The sequence below is a fragment of the Polychytrium aggregatum genome, assembly GCF_025602895.1.
Source record: "Polychytrium aggregatum strain JEL109 chromosome Unknown BJ171scaffold_24, whole genome shotgun sequence".
Taxonomy (NCBI): domain Eukaryota; kingdom Fungi; phylum Chytridiomycota; class Chytridiomycetes; order Polychytriales; genus Polychytrium; species Polychytrium aggregatum.
In genome coordinates, this window is record NW_026516226.1 from 48,341 (window position 1) to 64,097 (window position 15,757).

Genomic DNA, 15,757 nt, shown 5'->3' on the forward strand with positions numbered 1-15,757 from the left:
CCTGACAATCCTCCGTCCATCGAGTTTGCCCCCGCACTTTCACTCAAGCCCGCATCTGCCCACAAATCCACACCAGCACTGCATTCAGACACAAGCCGGACTCGATCGCTGGAGACACTATGCCTCATTGGCTCCGCTTTCCCCTGGACCCTTCCATCGATCGGTGGCCAGTGTGAGTGGCAATCAACTCGGCGATGATTGCGACGCTGTCTCGACTGACAGTTGTTTTGCCGCACCAGGCTGGCCGAGATTCTCGCCGAATGCTCGACTGCCGAACGTCTCCGCATCCACCGCTGGCTGTGGCAAAACGGCAACAGCGCCATCAGCTATCCCACCGAAGTCGTGCCGGACGAAATATTCGCCCGTATCTTCGAATACGTCGATCTGACGGCCCTGGGTCGTGTTGAGCAGGTAGATGCCAACCACACTGCACATTGCAGCACTTGGCCGGACAGGACCGAATCTCTCGCAGATCCAGATGGATCCGCTTTTACGTTGGTACCTATCCATGGAGCAGCCTTGACTGTCGTCCGGTCGAGGCTAAGACCAGTCCTTCCGTAGGTTTGCAGACGCTGGAGAGCCCTGGTCAGCATCCGCCATTGGGTTCAGATCCACCATGGCCTAGTACTAGTGCCGTCCCCAGGCCCCACAGATCCACAGCCCGGCCAAAGCTTGGCGGGATGGAAGGACAGATGCAAGCGTTTGCTCGAGCAAGAGAAGCGGTGGCAGGGAGCCCTCGCGACGACACACCGGAAACTGCACTCGGATCGGATCGGCGGATTGCGGTTCTATTGCTTGGGCAGCGAATGCCGAGTTATCAGCAGCAGCTACGATCGTACCATCCAGATGCGGTGTTTGAGCGACAACAGCCGCCTGTGGGAGATCGAGGGACCCACCGTGAGCTGCCTCGAAGTCGATCAGGACCAAAGCCTTCTCGCTGCGGGATCGTTCAACAGGTTTGCGAATAGAGAGCCACTTTGCTTCCGTTGGCGATCGTGGGAACTGAGTGGGTCGCACTGCCGATTCGAAGAGGGCAGCCGGTCAATAGCAGGAGGTTGCAGGCGAGATCACTGAATACCCGCACCAACTTATCACAGATCCCTGTCGCTGTACTCGATGACAAGCAAAAGCCTCTGTTGGGTCGCCGAGGATCTGCTTTCCGCAGTGACGTCGTTGGCTTTTTGCGGAGCATACATCTATGCTGGCCTTGCCAATGGATTGCTGCTTTTGCTGGATGCGAGAAATGGCAGGAGCCTTGCAAGCTGGGTGATCCATGATGGGAAGGTGAGCATCACTGTCGCTGTCGCTTTTGGTCAACGATATCATACCAACTCTGGCCCGACTGCAGATAGTCAAGGTCCTATCCTTCAAGACATTATCAAGAGTACGGCCAGTCGAACCTCCGGATGACACAGTGCAGCCCCCATCGGTCTGGCTGCTGGTCACGGCATCTGTAGACGGATCGTGCAAATTGTGGGATACCACCGATACAGGCGGAATCGAGTTGGCTCGGCTCATATCCAACCCCGGACCGGTGCTTGACATCCGTAAATGTGGCAGTACTCTCTTGATAGGCTGCCCACTACTGGGAATATTCGCCCATGTTCTTTCACAGAGAAGCGAGGACTGCCAGTCCTGGATACCCCTCGACACACTGCGATATTTCGATGTGGTCGGCAACATGATCATCACTGTTGATGCAGACGAAACGGTGCTCTGGCATAGGCGATGCTGTCGCAGACTCTTGACCTTGCCCGCGCCGTCCGACATAACTGGGCTCTACTCAGTGAATGAGAGCTGCTTTGTAACCACACACGGCGATGGTAGGATCGCCGTGTATCAATGTATTCGTGGCGAGCGCTGTGGGGGATAACAGAGAACAATTCTTCAGAGATACGAATGACTCAAACAGTCAAAACAGCATCCGTTGTGAACCACCGGGATATATTCCTCCGTTGTTCTCAAGTGCGCTCCAGAGTTGCGGTTGGTGCTGCATGGGCTGTCGGGTTCTCATCATGATCGGATAGGATGGCCACATCCTGACGTAGTTCTGCCATGCGTTGAATGGTTGCCTTGATCACTTTGATCGCCTCGTTGCTTCAGTTGCCTTGCTCACTCTATGACCCAATGGACCCGGGGTAGGGACAAGCACTAGGGCAGGTGCATCAACTGTCGCTGGCAGCTGGGCATGATCAGAACCAATGATCAGCACGTATGCAGAGAGATGACTAGAGAGACAAGGCCATCTCTAGCCGCTGCCTGGAGACTGGTTCCGCTATGCTCGGCCTTCCACTCACCTCTCCAGCGCCTCAGACAGTCTCGAGACCTGCTCCTCCGCCACGGTGCAGCGAACCAGGAGCCGAGCTCGCTCGTTTTCCAGCTCGCGCTGGCTGTTCAACATGAATTCCTTCAGCTCCTTCTTCAAGCGCGCCAGTTCTTCGCTGGAGCCATCCTTTGTGATATTTGCCATGTCAGTCGGAAACGTAAGCACCGGCCTGGAACCTGTTTTTCCCGCACCGGAGAAGCCCCGACCTTATGTGCTTTTGCACTCTTCTCGCTGTTCCCTGCGCGAGATGCAATCTCGTGCTCAGGCCTGTCGGTGGTCTGGGAGGCACTGTCGTTAGTCACAGAGCGTTTCGTATCGTACTTCATGTGGATCATGTACCTTGGGTGCTCGCTCCGTTCCGGCTTCTTCATCGGCCTGATGCCTTGGTTTGGCCTTGCTTGCCTCCGGCTTCTATCGGATCGAGCGCTCGCAGTTACCACACGAACTGTGGACGTAGCTCACGCAAAATGCCGCCAACATACCTTGGCCCTGAGCTCCTGAAGTTGCTGGAGCAGATACTTCTCGTTTTGCATATATGTCCCTATGATTTCCTTGAACATTCTTTCCACCATCGCCTGAAGGGTCTTGTGCGGCCTGCCTGAGACTGCATTGCCGGTGAGATCAACCGCTGCGCACATGCAAGTTCACCGGCCCAAGAGACTCACTTTCTTGGCTACCAGCCTCATTTGTTAATCGGCTGATGACTGGGTCGACGGGACAGACTTGGTAAGTGTGGCTTTCAAATCAAAGCGACGAGAAAGCCGTTGCACTTACGCTCCTCGACACTCCGACGGTACTCGGCTCTTTGGGCATTAAGCTAAATATGACGGTGCTTAGTGCGGCCTCGTTGCAATCGAGTGTCGACCAGCGGTTGCTTGTAAGATGGTGGCTTTCGATAAAGTGCTGCAGTACCTTTTTTTCCAGATCTGTGTGCCGTTTTCGCCACTCTTCTTCGGACTTGCTGAGCTTCTTGATCAATGTTTCGTTCCTGCTGATTTCTTCATTCAGGCTTTCTCTCTTGGCATTGAGCTGCTGGACTTCCGCAGCAAGCACCTTGCGAGCCTCTTCGTGCGCCTGGCTTTGGACGCCGCAGCTTTCTTTCAAGGCCGCAATCTCCACTTCATATTGCTGCCTTTGTTCCAGCTGTCGGTTTGGTGTGGGCGCTTTGAGATGACATCACTGGATCGGACGTGCAGTTGACAGGAGGTGCCTTACCATCTTGCGCTCGCGATCGTTGCTTTCTCGCTCCAGAGCAATCAGCCGCCGTTCAAGTTCGATTCGACTTCCGCTTTCCTCCGACCTGCGTGATGCACCATGTTTGCGTCAGGACTACAAGCCCTCGGTGAGTCTTTGAGAGCCTCAAGTGTGTCGCATCTCGTGCTTGCCTCGATTTCTCCAGATCAAGCTTGATCTTCTTCAATTCACTGCTAGCCTCAAATCCCCGAAGCTCCAGTGTCTCCAGCTTCTTCTGGAGATACTCGTTGCTGCTCATGTCGATGCACATGACAGAGTTAGTTTCTGTACAGCTCTGTCCAGCCAAGCTTCGAGCCACTCGTATCCCGTACTTACTGCTTGGCCAGGCGTGCTATTTCCGCCAGCTTCTCTTCCTTTTCTTTCAGCAGGGCATTCTATCATTTCTCGGGGTTGAGTGCGCGTCTGTACCTCGCTCCCTTTTGCTCTCTCTGTGTGTGTGCTGCGGAGTTACATATTCGATCGCAGTGCTTACTTTGGCATTCACCAGATTGAGAATCTCGACTCGCAATTCATCCATTTGGCTGCATTTCTTTTTGTTGTCCCCCTGGGTTGAAATCTGAAGGCCACGAAGTACCTCCAGCTGATGGCGAGTCTGTAGCCGCGGGCTGTGTGTAAGACATCAGGCATGCAGCGTAGCGCAGTGACCTGCACTCCGATCCTTGCCCGGAGGAATCCCACAGTGCCGCGCAGATATCACCTCTTCGGCTTGACTTTCCAGCAGACTCAGGTTTCTCTTGAGCGTCACGTTTTCTTCTCGAGCCGTTCTCAGTTTTGCTTGTTCGCTTTGAAGCTCCGATGTCAGTGCAGTCACCTTGGTATCAACCTATGAATCATGTGCGAGTCATCAGGACGCAGCGAGGCATTTGTATCCTGGGGGCGTTATCGCTGGAAAGATCATTCACTTCCAGGATCCGTATGCATACCTCGCCTGACGTCGTACTCAGCTTCATTGTGATCTTTGAGTTTTCAATTTGAGAGTCGATCAGAGTAGCCTCGGTCTTGAGCTTCTCTTCTTCCAGCACAGTCACCTTTTCCTCCAGCGAATGCTTTGCGGCGGACAGCTTCTCTATCCTGGAAACAGCATCAATCGGGAAGTGACTGGTCTCGTTGTTGAGAAGCATAACGCCCTCATGCTGGCGCAGCGACGCACCTCTCGTTGTATTCTGCGAGGCGTGCCTTGAGCTTTTCGTAGTCGTCTTGGAGACTTGTCAGCAGGCGAGTGGACTGCAGTACCCGTCTGCTCATATCTAAACGAGGACGAACGTGGTCACCAGCCGAAAGAGTGGTGGCTCGATGCTGCATCATGCCTACCTTCCGAATTAGCAGACTCCTCTGGTCGTTGAAGGAGGTGTATCTCGCTGCTGGTGAGTTCATCGGCTTCTCGTAGCCGAATCTGGGTTGGCACGGAGTCAGTAGATTCTCGGACACAACGATGCGATAGCAGGGGCAGCACATACTCGATAGCGCCGCAGCAGATTGAGAGCGCAGTTGTCCATCTTGATGGGATAGTTGACGATTCGATGGATCATTTCGCTCGTGCTCAAGATGGCCATAGACTGAAGCACCGGATCGGTTGGATTCAGGTGAGCAAGGTAGGCCACAAAAGTGTTTCCGCCAAGTATTTCGGACATGAGCTGTGTGCTGACGGCTTGCCGGCAGTCGAACGTTGGGCTCTGGAAAACAACAACGAGGCGCTGCTGAGTAGTGCACTCTATGTTCGTCCACAACGTCGTCTTGCACTTGCCCCTGGCCAGAGATACTGTCTGTGCCCTAACGAGATATCAGTTCCGGGGCCTCGAGTGCCGGGTTATAGCTTACCGCCGTGATACTGCAGTGCTTCATGGCCTTCCATAGCGACATGATTGTCCGGCTGGCGAACACGCCTAGTGCAGCGTAGACGGTCAGGGAGCAGGACATTGGGCTGTCTCGAGTCTGATCTGCGTGGATTTGCACCCGCAAGGCTCCGCACTAACCAGATCGCATCACAGACTTTGTTGGCTCCTCGAGGAGATGCTCGAGCCCACACAGATCAACGAATGTAAAATGTGTTACTTCTGCAGCAAAGCATTCTCCCTGTGAATGGATTGCAAAGAAGTGTGTGGTATCCAGAGTGTGGTGTGAGAGGAGATTGAGCAGCCTTGTCGCATATAGCCAAGCGGCCTTGCCTTGGCTTCAGCAGCCTGGGAGTTGTGTGCGCTGACGATGGCAAAAACGATGGCCCGCTCCGAAATTTGGTCGCTCATCTCGCCGCTCCGATTCTGGTAGGCCTGTTGCATAGGAGCTCCTTAGTCGGGGGCATGTCGTAGAGCGAGAACCAATCCAAGCTTCGAACAGGGATGCTGCTTCACCTGAAAGCACAGCTCGCCCATCTCTGCGGCGTTGCTGATGGAGCGATGACTCAGTCCGCGCACGACAAAGCCTCTATTGACGTCTTCTTCGACCCCGAGGTTGTCCCTGGAGGGATCGATCAGGTCCTTGACGAGTTCGCCATAGAGCTCGAAGAATGTGGCGACGATACAATGCCGAGTCAAGGTCAATATCATATTATGCAATGTGCAAAATACCGCTGAGGATATGCGTAGAAAGGATATTGAACGGTCAGCAGTATCTGCCTTCCGGATCGCTCAAGGTCGGCTTGCTGGCCGGCGACCCAGGCCACACACTGTTGGATCAGCCCGCCTCCTGCAAAGGGTCGAGGGTGCAGCTGCCAAACGTTAGCGGCCGCTTGGCTTGCTACGATCCCGCTGTGGATCATGTGGGATATCACGGCAGATAGCCACTTGACTTGCCTTTGTCACCTCCGACAAGTGAGAAAGTCTTTCCGCTGCCCGAGTTTCCGACGCACACCAGGGCCACGTTGAAGCCATCCAACCACTTTTCGATGAGCGGACGCGCGGTGCTCCTGAAGACATCTTCGTTGGATGCGTTGGCTTCGTAGATTTGGTCGAAGCTGAAGACTCGTCTGGAAATGGAGCTGGCGAGTGCAATCGCCGGTAGTCGCTCTGGTGAGTTGCGATGACGGAGTCGGCACTTCAGAGGCATCCGTTCGATAGAGCGTGCGGCCGAGGGCCATCAGCACACCTGTCGGCTTTGTTCTGGTTTATGGAGACGAGCCCGGTCTCGCGATCGGCATAAAAGTCCAGTCCTGGTGAATTGGAGGCCTCGCGGACTGGTCCGCGCTTGCTTTGCAGCGGCTTAATCCTGAGGGCGACGTGCGGGGTGAATCCCATGGTATCCAGAGCCTGCAGCGGGAGAGTGAGGTGAGCAGAAGCCGCGCTGCTCGGCTCGGCTCATCCAGACGCAAAGACTGGGCGATCGGCATCATCCAATCATCCTGTGATGGAGGTGCAGTGCTTTCTGGTCTTGGTGCGACTCGGTTGATCCCGATCAACGCCATGATCCCAGCGCAGACAACAGCACAGAGAACAGTATGGCTGTGGTGAGTTACTCGGAGATGTCGACCATGTATATTCAAGACAAGCTGGCCATTGACGGCTGATGGTAGCCGGAGCGGCCACCGTGAATCAGAGCAGGACCTCCGAGGGGTGCCGCCCACCCAGGCTCAGCAACAGCGAAGCTCGACCAGAAACGCCCGGGACAACCCGGTTTCGGTTGGAAGAGCTGTGCTGACTGCCGGAGGAGGGAGCGTCGGGGCTTGTTTCCTCGTCCGTGATGGGTCTTGGGTGGATTTAGAAGGTCTGACGAGCAAATCGGGGGCAACGATATGATCAGTGTCCGTTGTTGCACGGCTCGGGTTGGTTGACAGCTTCCTCTTGTCCAAATCCTGCCCCGAGACGATTGGATCCGATCGGAACTCGGCCACTCAAGCTATATGCTGTGGCAAACGCACGGCTTACCCAATCATTCTCAAGCTCGGCCGCCCACTTGAACTTTTCTCTAAGGGTTTTGTTGAAAATCTTTTCTAGAGGAACATCGTATCTCTTGGCCCATGCCACCGATATTCTTGGATCGATGTAGTTGATTTTGGACGTGCCGAGGGCAGTGGTCATGTTTTCATCCTAAAGCAGATCAACTCTCCCGATTAGAACCCTGTCAAGACCACCACCACAACCACGGACACAGCCACCACCACAACCACGGACACAAACTCATGTACAGATGCGGATACGATGGAGGGAGGGGGCGGCGGCTTGTCCAGGCGGCAAGCATGGCGTCGCTGAGATGCAACCGGTCGCTGTTCCCCTTCCAGCGGCCAGATGCCTCACGGTCCTACCTTCTCTGTCATCTGTAGTTTGGTATTTTTGATCTTTTCATTGAGCATCTCAATCTTTTTCTCGAGCTTCTCCGAGGTCAGTGGCACTTTCTTGGGCAGCTTGATTTCCTCCAACAGCTCCAGGCCATCCGCTTTGCGCTTTTCGTTTTCTTTCTCTAGCTTTTTCTTCAGGTTCTCTTCTTCCTTCACAGCAACCTGCTTCCTGTATTCTTCAATCCAGTCATCGTCGAGGTCGCTCTCATCCTGGGCGAGCTCTGGTCGCTTCTTTTTCAGCGAAGGCTCGAGCTTCAGCAGTTCTTGTCGAGTCTCTCTCAGTTCCAGCTTGTATGCGCGAATCTAGCGGTGCGTGAGGGTTGATGGATAGTTAATAAGAAGGGCCGGGCGGATGCGCGCCTGTCTGGAGGGCCGAGTCAGGGGGGCGGTCGAGGGATGTGTGGGCTGTCCGGTAGTCAGGTTTCTTGATTGGCGAAGGGCCTCATGATGCTGAATACAGTTCTCGCGACTCAGAGGAGCAGAGACAGTGGGGCTATTTGGTTTGGCTCAGGATTACCTTGTCGCGAATACGGCCGAGCTGCGAGTCCGCGGCTTTGGGTCGGGCCCGTTGATGGTTGCAGAGGATGGCGACCTGCCGGTTTGCACGATTGTAAGCCAGCACTTTCTCCATGACACTTCCATCCTTTGGTGTTTTGCGTAGCTCCTCTTGGAATGTATATGATGCATTGTAGGTACGGAAGACCTTGGCTGTGAGGCCCTTCATGTACTTGTTCAAATGCTTGTTCAAAATGCCCGTCTGGGGATCAAGAACAGGCACAATTGTCGTTAGAGAAAGGCTTGGTGACGCCAGTCCTCTTGGATCGGGGTATGTGTCTGCAACTCTCTGGAATAGGGACTTACATTCAAACGATCAAAGAGGGGATCGCCGGGCTTTTTCGGATCGCGCTTGAAGATCTTGAGGTTCTTGAAGACTTGCTCGTCTACTTCAACCTCGTTGTAGTAGCGGATCGAGTCTTTACCCAAAAAGTCAAAGATGACTGTCCTGGGAGGCTTGAGCGATACGTGCTCGAATCGGAGCGAGCAACAGCCGACCGTGTCCGCTTCGTCATCGCTCTTCTCATTGCCGGCACGCAAGGCAAACCGATCGATCAGATAGAGGGCCGTGGCCTTTTGTCGCTCGGCCGTGACCTTGTTCTTAAGCCCTGCACGGTAATCCTTGCGGATCCTGTCGATGTGTCGCTAGCCACGGTCGTAAAAGCATATCATGTGAGCAGTTGCTCGAGCCTGGGCCGAGCTTGCGATTGCTGTGGTGAGCAGTGACATGCGCCCTCTGATCAAGACTCCGCCCCGATGGCTTGCCACGGCCATCCAAGCCTTACCTTGAGCTCGCGAGCCTTCTCGAACTTCTTTAGATCGCTCTGGCCCTTAAGAGAAGAGCTCGCCGCAAAGAAGACGTACTTGGTGCTGTCGTTGACGTTTTCTTTCCACATAGCAAGCCAAGTGACGGTGTTGTCGTGAATGACGGCGCCCCATTTATGACCGGCGGGTGGCTCGGGGACTTTGACACCCTCGCCAATGTTGATCGTGACTTGCTCAGGCACCACTCGGCGCTACAAAGCCCGCAAAGAGAGAGCGGCAAATGTAAGCATGAGTATGCGTGGGATGCGACGCGGCAGGTCTCAACTGGGTGCCAGCGCGACACGATGGACTCGACACGATGGATTCGGCACGATGGACTCGACATCAACGGGTATCACCCCGACATGACTGGTGATGCTTTGGAACATGGGGCCGCCCAGATGAGCTGCAAGTCAGTACCTTCAATTTGCCAGTCTTGGGGTGCTTGCCTCTACCGCGGAAGAGATTCGGAGGCTCGATACGGAAGTTACCGACTTGTTCGCGCCGACCATCGAGCTGTGCCCAGCCGTAATGCTCGTCAATCTTGAGCTTGGCATCTTTGACGGCCTACAAAGAATGAGCCGGTTCGTGAGGATGATGCTGAGTGTATACGGCTTGTAGACGGATTCAGATGGCCGACGATGGACAAACCTGCTTCTCATCCTTGGTCATCGTCTTCTTAGCTTCCTTCTGCCTCTGCAAGTGGTCATATATCCGCGAGAAATCACATTTGCTGAACACTTTGATGGGCGAAGGCTGACAACACAACACCATGCGCTTTAGTACAACCACTTTGGCACTGCCGCCGTTCCCGAAAGACAGCGGAAAGAGAAGAAGCGACTCATCCTGGTGGCCACGCGTTTACCTTCTTTTGCTTCGAGAGCACATCCAAGAAGTCGCTGAAAAAGTTGCTCTGGAACGTTTCGTTTTTCTCATGGTCGGTGCCAATGACACCGGCATAGAATGTCGCTACTTCTTCGGCTTCGGGTTCGAGGATAAGCTCCTTGCCTGAGTTGGATCGAAATACAGGCACGGTCAGTTGGAAAGCCGAGGTTCGAATACGATATTTGTGCAGGCATTGCTTGGTATGGTCCTGAGCCCTGGCAGAGCGCAGCTGGAGTACGGCACGTCCACGACGCCATCCAGAAGGAGGCCAAAGCACAACGAGAAACAATATGATCGACTCGGACTCAATGTCGGGCGGCATATGTCTGCCTCGGCTTACCGTCGTAGATAAGCGGGACCCCATGCGGCTCGTAGGGCGGGGGGAACCATGGGCCGTTGTGTTCCAGCGTGGTCCACTTGACACTGTTATCGAACTGGACCTGGGTTTCTTCATCCTCGGTTTCTTCGTCATCATCGGGCTCCTCTTCTTCTTCACTCTCCACTTTCGTCTTGGCGGCTTTATTCTGGAGAGGGGAAGCGGGGCATTATGAACTGGACCGATGCTCAGGAATACTCGTCGAATACGTGGGAACTGAGTGCTAAGAGCGACGCCATTTTCCCAAACAACCTACCGTTTTCGCCCGTTTCTTCTGCCGAGGGCGGAGAAATCGGCACCAGGAGATATGAGTCTGCTGCTAGACGAATCGGTCGCATTCCGACCCCAAGATGGCAATCGAAGCAGCTGCATACGAACCAGAGGCTTGTCTTCATCTTCATCTTCGGTGGCTTCGGAGTCGGTCTCTTCTTTGACTTCCTTCTTTGGTTTTTTGGATTTGCCAGCCTGTTTATCCAAAATCGATAAGGATTGATGGATTAACGGACGTATGATCAGCGAATATATGATCAAGAGGTTCAATCGACAAAGAGCGAGCGAGTGCGGGTGCAAGTAAAGGAGGGCAACTCGGTCGCTCTGAGGCACAGACATATAGCCCCTTCTTTGGAAACTGCTGCTATGCGAGGCAGACCGTTCGAGAAACCAACAGCTGCGAGTGCCAACGAACATATGCCGGCGCGATCGGAGGTCGCTGGCGGCTTTGGGACACTGTTGAGTTTCTTACCGGTGAGCTACTGCCTCCATTCTCGCTCTTGATTTTGGATTTGTTGCCTGCGGGTCTGCGACGCTTGGCCTAGATCAGAGGAGAGTCGTTGGGCCCAAAGCCGGTGTGGTGGGATGGAATGGAGGGTGTTATCGACGGTGAGCTGCACCCGCGTCTGGTTGGCCGTGGCCCGATTATGCCCCGTGGGCGCGGGCGAGTATTTCTTTCGAGAGGAAGTGGTCGCAACGGGGCCGTGGGATTCACTACTCACCAAAGGGACGTCCTCGTCATCGTCGTCGTCCCGGGTCTTGACCTCGGTCTTGACAGGCTTGGAGCTGCCGGTCTCGGACATGGCCTCGACTTTGGGCCTGCGATCGCCCGAACCGGTCACGCCGTTGGACTCGGAGCCCTGGTGCTTGCGTTTGTGATCCTTGCGCTCGGACAAGGCCACGTCGTCGCTGTCTGACATCTGGTTCTCAGCGGCTCTGGCCCGTGGGGCAGCGTATCAATATGCCCCTCTAAGATCAGGGCGTGCGAGGTGCGTCTGGTGGGTGGCTTCTGAATGCGAAGGAGCACAGCGGGTCGGGCTGCTCGCGGCTGGCTCGGAGCTGCTCGAGGGGAAGCGCACAGCCAGATCGGAAACGCTCTTGGGAGATCGGCGAACGGGATGGGGTGCCAACGGGGCAAAAAAGACGGACGCGGGTGGTGTGCGGCCAGTGCAGCCGGCTCGAATGCGCCGGACCGGATCGAGCCGGACAGGCCACGTGGGCAACCATGGCACAGATTTAGCGAAGCAGCTGGTCTGGGACGGCGATGCTCCATGGTGATGATGGCCTGCGGCTCGTCAGCACAGGCGCTGGGGTGTTTACAGCAGGGGCCGCCACTCTCGTCTCGCACTCAGCTTGGGCACAGGCTATTTCTCGAAACACACTGACTGTATTTGCAGAGAGCGTATAGGCCATGCGAGAGTCAAAAAATTAGATTGTCGCTGCTATGTACTGGTGGGGGGGAGGGGAGGGGAATGGAGGGCAAGATCGGCGGGTAGTGCCTGGATTGCGGTGCTAGACCTCGGCAGCGAGAGGCGGGGCAGGAGCGTCGTTCGTGCTTTCCTTGACGGCGCTCGGGTGAGAATCAGAGGGGGCAATCGCCTCGACTGGTGTAGCGACAGCCGTCGCAACGGCGGCAGGATCGGCGGGGGCGGCGTCGTCTGTCGAGTTGGCCACAGCGATCGGCTTTGCCGTCGTCTCGCTGGAATCTACCAGGCTCGTTGCCACTGTATCGACCGGGACATCGGCATCGGGGCTCGTGGTGGCAGCCGCTGGCGCCTCGGCAGCGGGGATCGATCCGTTTGCTTCAGCGTGCTCGGACTTGGCGGTTGCAGCTTCGTGACTGTCTGTTGAGACGACGGGCTCGACCGAAGCCATTGCGATCACAGGTGTGGCATCTCCGTTGTGATGATGCTCGTCGCTTGGAATGAGCAGCTTCCACCGATGCAGTTGCTCCTTGCTGTGTGCGTATGGGGAACATCGCCATACAACGTTAGCGACGCTATAGCAGCAACCAGACCGCCGCGCTGTCAACGAGAGGAGGCAAGCTGGCGTGTTGGCACATACAATCGGTCCATGAGCTTGTAAACGTCGCTTTCCAACTGGAGTGCCGATAATTTCTTCATAACCTTGCCAATCTTGCTCTCCTGGAAAATCAAAACGACAGCAGCGTCAGCGGCAGTCTGGTTGTCAGTCCCCCTGGCCCGCGCCGAGATTCGGTGTCGATGCCGCTCGGCTCCAAGCTCACGCACCTTGAGCTTGTCTATGGTCATTTCCGACTCTTCGATTTCCTTCATCCACTTGTCGGCCTTTTCGAAATCTTCAGACTACAACCAAGAGCCGCGTTGGTCAGGCAGCTCCCACGACGCGGAAATCCGAACAGCCCCGCATTCCAGCGTCATCTTTCCACCGCTGAAGAATCGCGCCAGCAACGCGAAGCCCAGACAGCGAGCAGCACCCCCTGCTGCCAATGTTCTGTCATCGTCAGCCAGGGCACCAACACAACATGGAGCTCATGTGTGGACGAAGAGAAAAGCGAATCTGATGCGTACCTGGCGGTCAGCTTTTGTGAGGAAACGCTGTGCCTTTGCTCTCAGCTTCTGGATGCGATCGCCCTTCTCTAGAGCCACGACAAAAGTCGCAAGAAACGAGCCAGGCGAGGGTTAGATCGTTGCTCACAAACTCTGCTAACTGCCGCGGCAAGGGTCGCAAGCGACGAAGATAGACGGCGCGATATCCGGGCTAGACAGAGCAGACACATACTCTTATCCTTTTTGTCGTCGTCGTGATGGTGCGATGATTTGTGCTTGGTCTCCGATTCGTTTCCCGAGTGAGAATCGTGCTGGTCATCCTCATGGGCAGGCTTCTTTGCGTCGCTCTCGTGGCGGTGGTGGTTGTTCTCCTTCTCGGCGGTCTTGACCTGGACAGCAGGCACCCCATCCCGCAGTCAGCAACATGAAAATGACTGGACTGTGCTCAGAATCGCCAGATCGCCAGATCGAATCCGGTGCGACCGGAAAGGCCGATGCGGCCATCGCAGAGCAGCTACCTTTTTGGCTGGCTCGTCCGCCTCGTCGTCGGTGTACTCCATGGCCCTCTTCTTAGCTTCCTTCTTGGCGGCGACGCCGGGATCGCTTGCGCGACGCTTCTTCCTGGACTGCTTTTCCTCCTCCTCTTCGACCTCGTCGTCAACTTTGCTCTTGGTGTGAGCCATGGTGGCTCTCCGCTTCTTTGTTGTGTCCTTTCGCGAGGACTTGGACTTTGCCAGGATTTCCTGATCGACATCGTCTTCGTGGGAAGACTCGTCATCGTTGCGGCTGACCATCGGTGGCGGATTCAGGGCCGCTTGAACGGCCTTGACGAATTTGATGGTTTTTGACTTTTTTTCGAATTCGGAGCGGTGGTCTTTGAAAGGCTTGATTGCATCGGCAGTCTGCCATGAGCTATTCACGGAGTGCGGAGAATCAGTTCAAGTCAGAAAAACGCTCACGGACGTCAGACTAACTCGCCTCCAGACCAGTACGGCCACTTCTCTGCCCAACCACGCCAGAGCGGGCGATGAGGGAGATTGGCAAAACGCGCCGGAGGCAGAAAGAGCGAGGGCGAGGGCGAGGGCGAGGGCGAGGGCGTATGGATCGCTCGTTGGCGCATGGCAGAGACTAGCCCCATTGAAACAAGCTGCGACGGAGCACTCACTAGTCATTCGAAACGAAAAAATGAACAATCTGAGATTGTTTGTTGAGCGGCTTGGCTCGTCGAACGTCGACAGTCACATCACTTTCGCTCACAATCTAGTAAAAGGCGAAAAGAAGGAATGACGATCAGTCTGGAATGAAGATAGAACAAGCACGAGGGCACCGACGCACCAGGTACGCTTTCGTCGGTCTACCCTGAGGCATGTGGCGAGTGCGGTGCTGGTGCCGTGTCAGTCACAAGACGCCCCAAATGCACATCCGGCAAACTCGAAAGGAGCCATATGGTCGGTGTCGTTTGAGCGCGTCGGTCTCCTTTCAGCGCATATCAACGGGGCGTCGCCAATATCCACCCGGATCGGCTTTGGCCCACCCTGCGAGTCCCGAGCGGACTGATCGGCAGCTGGGGGCTCAGACGGATTGACGCCACCGGGTCTCTGGAAGGAGGGGACTCGCGCTCGCGCAACGAACCGAGGAGCAGGATGGCGGACGAGAGAGAAGGGGGGAAGAGGCTTCGGGAGAAACGCCACAGTTGGGAGAATGAGGCGAGCGAGCCGAAGCCGGCGCCGAGACGGTACGTACCCTTCCAGGCCACCACGGATAGCCCTTGACTTTTGCCCAGACGATCTCTCCAACCGCGAACGGAAACGCCATCGGACCGGCAGCGCCGGTGGGATCGGCTTCGACGATCGCACTCTCGGATTCGGCCGGAGCGGGCGTGGGCGCAGAGGGCTCGGGGTTGATCATCTTGGTGGCAGATCCGGAATCTGCTTCAACAGGCTGTCGCGGCGGCAGCACGGATGGCGAGGGCAGATGGCGCGGTTAGAGGCATTTCCGGGCATCGATGATCGAGAGGAGAGGAGAGCACGGCAGAGGAAAGGCCGATCGCGGGTCAGGTTGAACCGGCCGGACGGACGATGATTTGATCTGCCCGCGTGGATGCAGCCAAGGCAGACGTTGGCAACGTCGGGCAGCGGCTCGTGGTGGTGCTGTCGTCTTGTGATCCATGCGTGATGGCCCTATGGGTCGACAGGAAGCCCTCCCAGTCCGATCCCTGGGCGGCGATGACGCAGAACGAAGGGACGCCGGCGAAACGGCGGCGCTGGCGACGAAATGCGCACGCACCTGGCTGGTATCGAGGGAAAGCAGCTTGGCCAGACTCTGGGGTTGAACGACGCTTGCGCAGGGGTCTAATATACAGGACGGCCGGCTCGCTGGCGGGATGGCAGGGAGTCGCAGGCCGCAGCGAGATGGAGGGCAGCTTGGGCAGGAACGGGAAGAGGGAGGGCGAGCGCCCGCCGAGCTGGCTTTTGAGGGGGGGCTCGGAGATT

The 15,757-nt window shown here is 55.9% G+C and overlaps 4 protein-coding genes across 4 annotated transcripts; 1 reads left to right on the top strand and 3 right to left on the bottom strand.

Moving 5' to 3' along the window:
• The first annotated feature begins 48 nt into the window (after positions 1-48).
• On the top strand, positions 49-2,031 carry BJ171DRAFT_143475 (WD40-repeat-containing domain protein). Its single transcript, XM_053105714.1, has 5 exons — positions 49-172; positions 240-411; positions 562-956; positions 1,098-1,284; positions 1,349-2,031. Exons 1-5 carry the CDS (start codon positions 120-122, stop codon positions 1,871-1,873), a joined length of 1,332 nt encoding a protein of 443 aa, XP_052965490.1. The 5' UTR covers positions 49-119; the 3' UTR covers positions 1,874-2,031.
• BJ171DRAFT_509619 (P-loop containing nucleoside triphosphate hydrolase protein) lies at positions 1,799-6,669 on the bottom strand. Its single transcript, XM_053111406.1, has 23 exons — positions 6,370-6,669; positions 6,172-6,262; positions 5,929-6,085; positions 5,746-5,847; positions 5,554-5,653; positions 5,399-5,463; positions 5,038-5,253; positions 4,892-4,973; positions 4,731-4,827; positions 4,504-4,651; positions 4,278-4,403; positions 4,053-4,172; positions 3,896-3,954; positions 3,712-3,810; positions 3,542-3,626; positions 3,239-3,469; positions 3,101-3,143; positions 2,992-3,030; positions 2,809-2,930; positions 2,666-2,737; positions 2,533-2,604; positions 2,298-2,452; positions 1,799-2,182 (listed from the first exon to the last, which is right to left on the bottom strand). The coding sequence occupies exons 1-23, from the start codon at positions 6,620-6,622 to the stop codon at positions 2,152-2,154; spliced, it is 2,565 nt and encodes an 854-aa protein (XP_052965491.1). The 5' UTR covers positions 6,623-6,669; the 3' UTR covers positions 1,799-2,151.
• A 346-nt stretch (positions 6,670-7,015) lies between these two features.
• BJ171DRAFT_443325 (eukaryotic DNA topoisomerase I) lies at positions 7,016-11,847 on the bottom strand. Its single transcript, XM_053108114.1, has 14 exons — positions 11,460-11,847; positions 11,210-11,278; positions 10,846-10,932; positions 10,724-10,741; positions 10,432-10,615; positions 10,072-10,214; positions 9,858-9,962; positions 9,627-9,773; positions 9,188-9,418; positions 8,709-9,047; positions 8,365-8,604; positions 7,815-8,150; positions 7,438-7,599; positions 7,016-7,278 (listed from the first exon to the last, which is right to left on the bottom strand). The coding sequence occupies exons 1-14, from the start codon at positions 11,655-11,657 to the stop codon at positions 7,270-7,272; spliced, it is 2,268 nt and encodes a 755-aa protein (XP_052965492.1). The 5' UTR covers positions 11,658-11,847; the 3' UTR covers positions 7,016-7,269.
• Positions 11,848-12,249: 402 nt separating this feature from the next.
• On the bottom strand, positions 12,250-15,173 carry BJ171DRAFT_582918 (uncharacterized protein; the record flags this gene model as incomplete). The annotated part of the gene is made up of 8 exons (XM_053114219.1): positions 12,250-12,694; positions 12,802-12,881; positions 12,987-13,061; positions 13,287-13,354; positions 13,498-13,654; positions 13,784-14,177; positions 14,431-14,525; positions 15,009-15,173. 8 exons carry the CDS (start codon positions 15,171-15,173, stop codon positions 12,250-12,252), a joined length of 1,479 nt encoding a protein of 492 aa, XP_052965493.1.
• Positions 15,174-15,757: the final 584 nt, after the last annotated feature.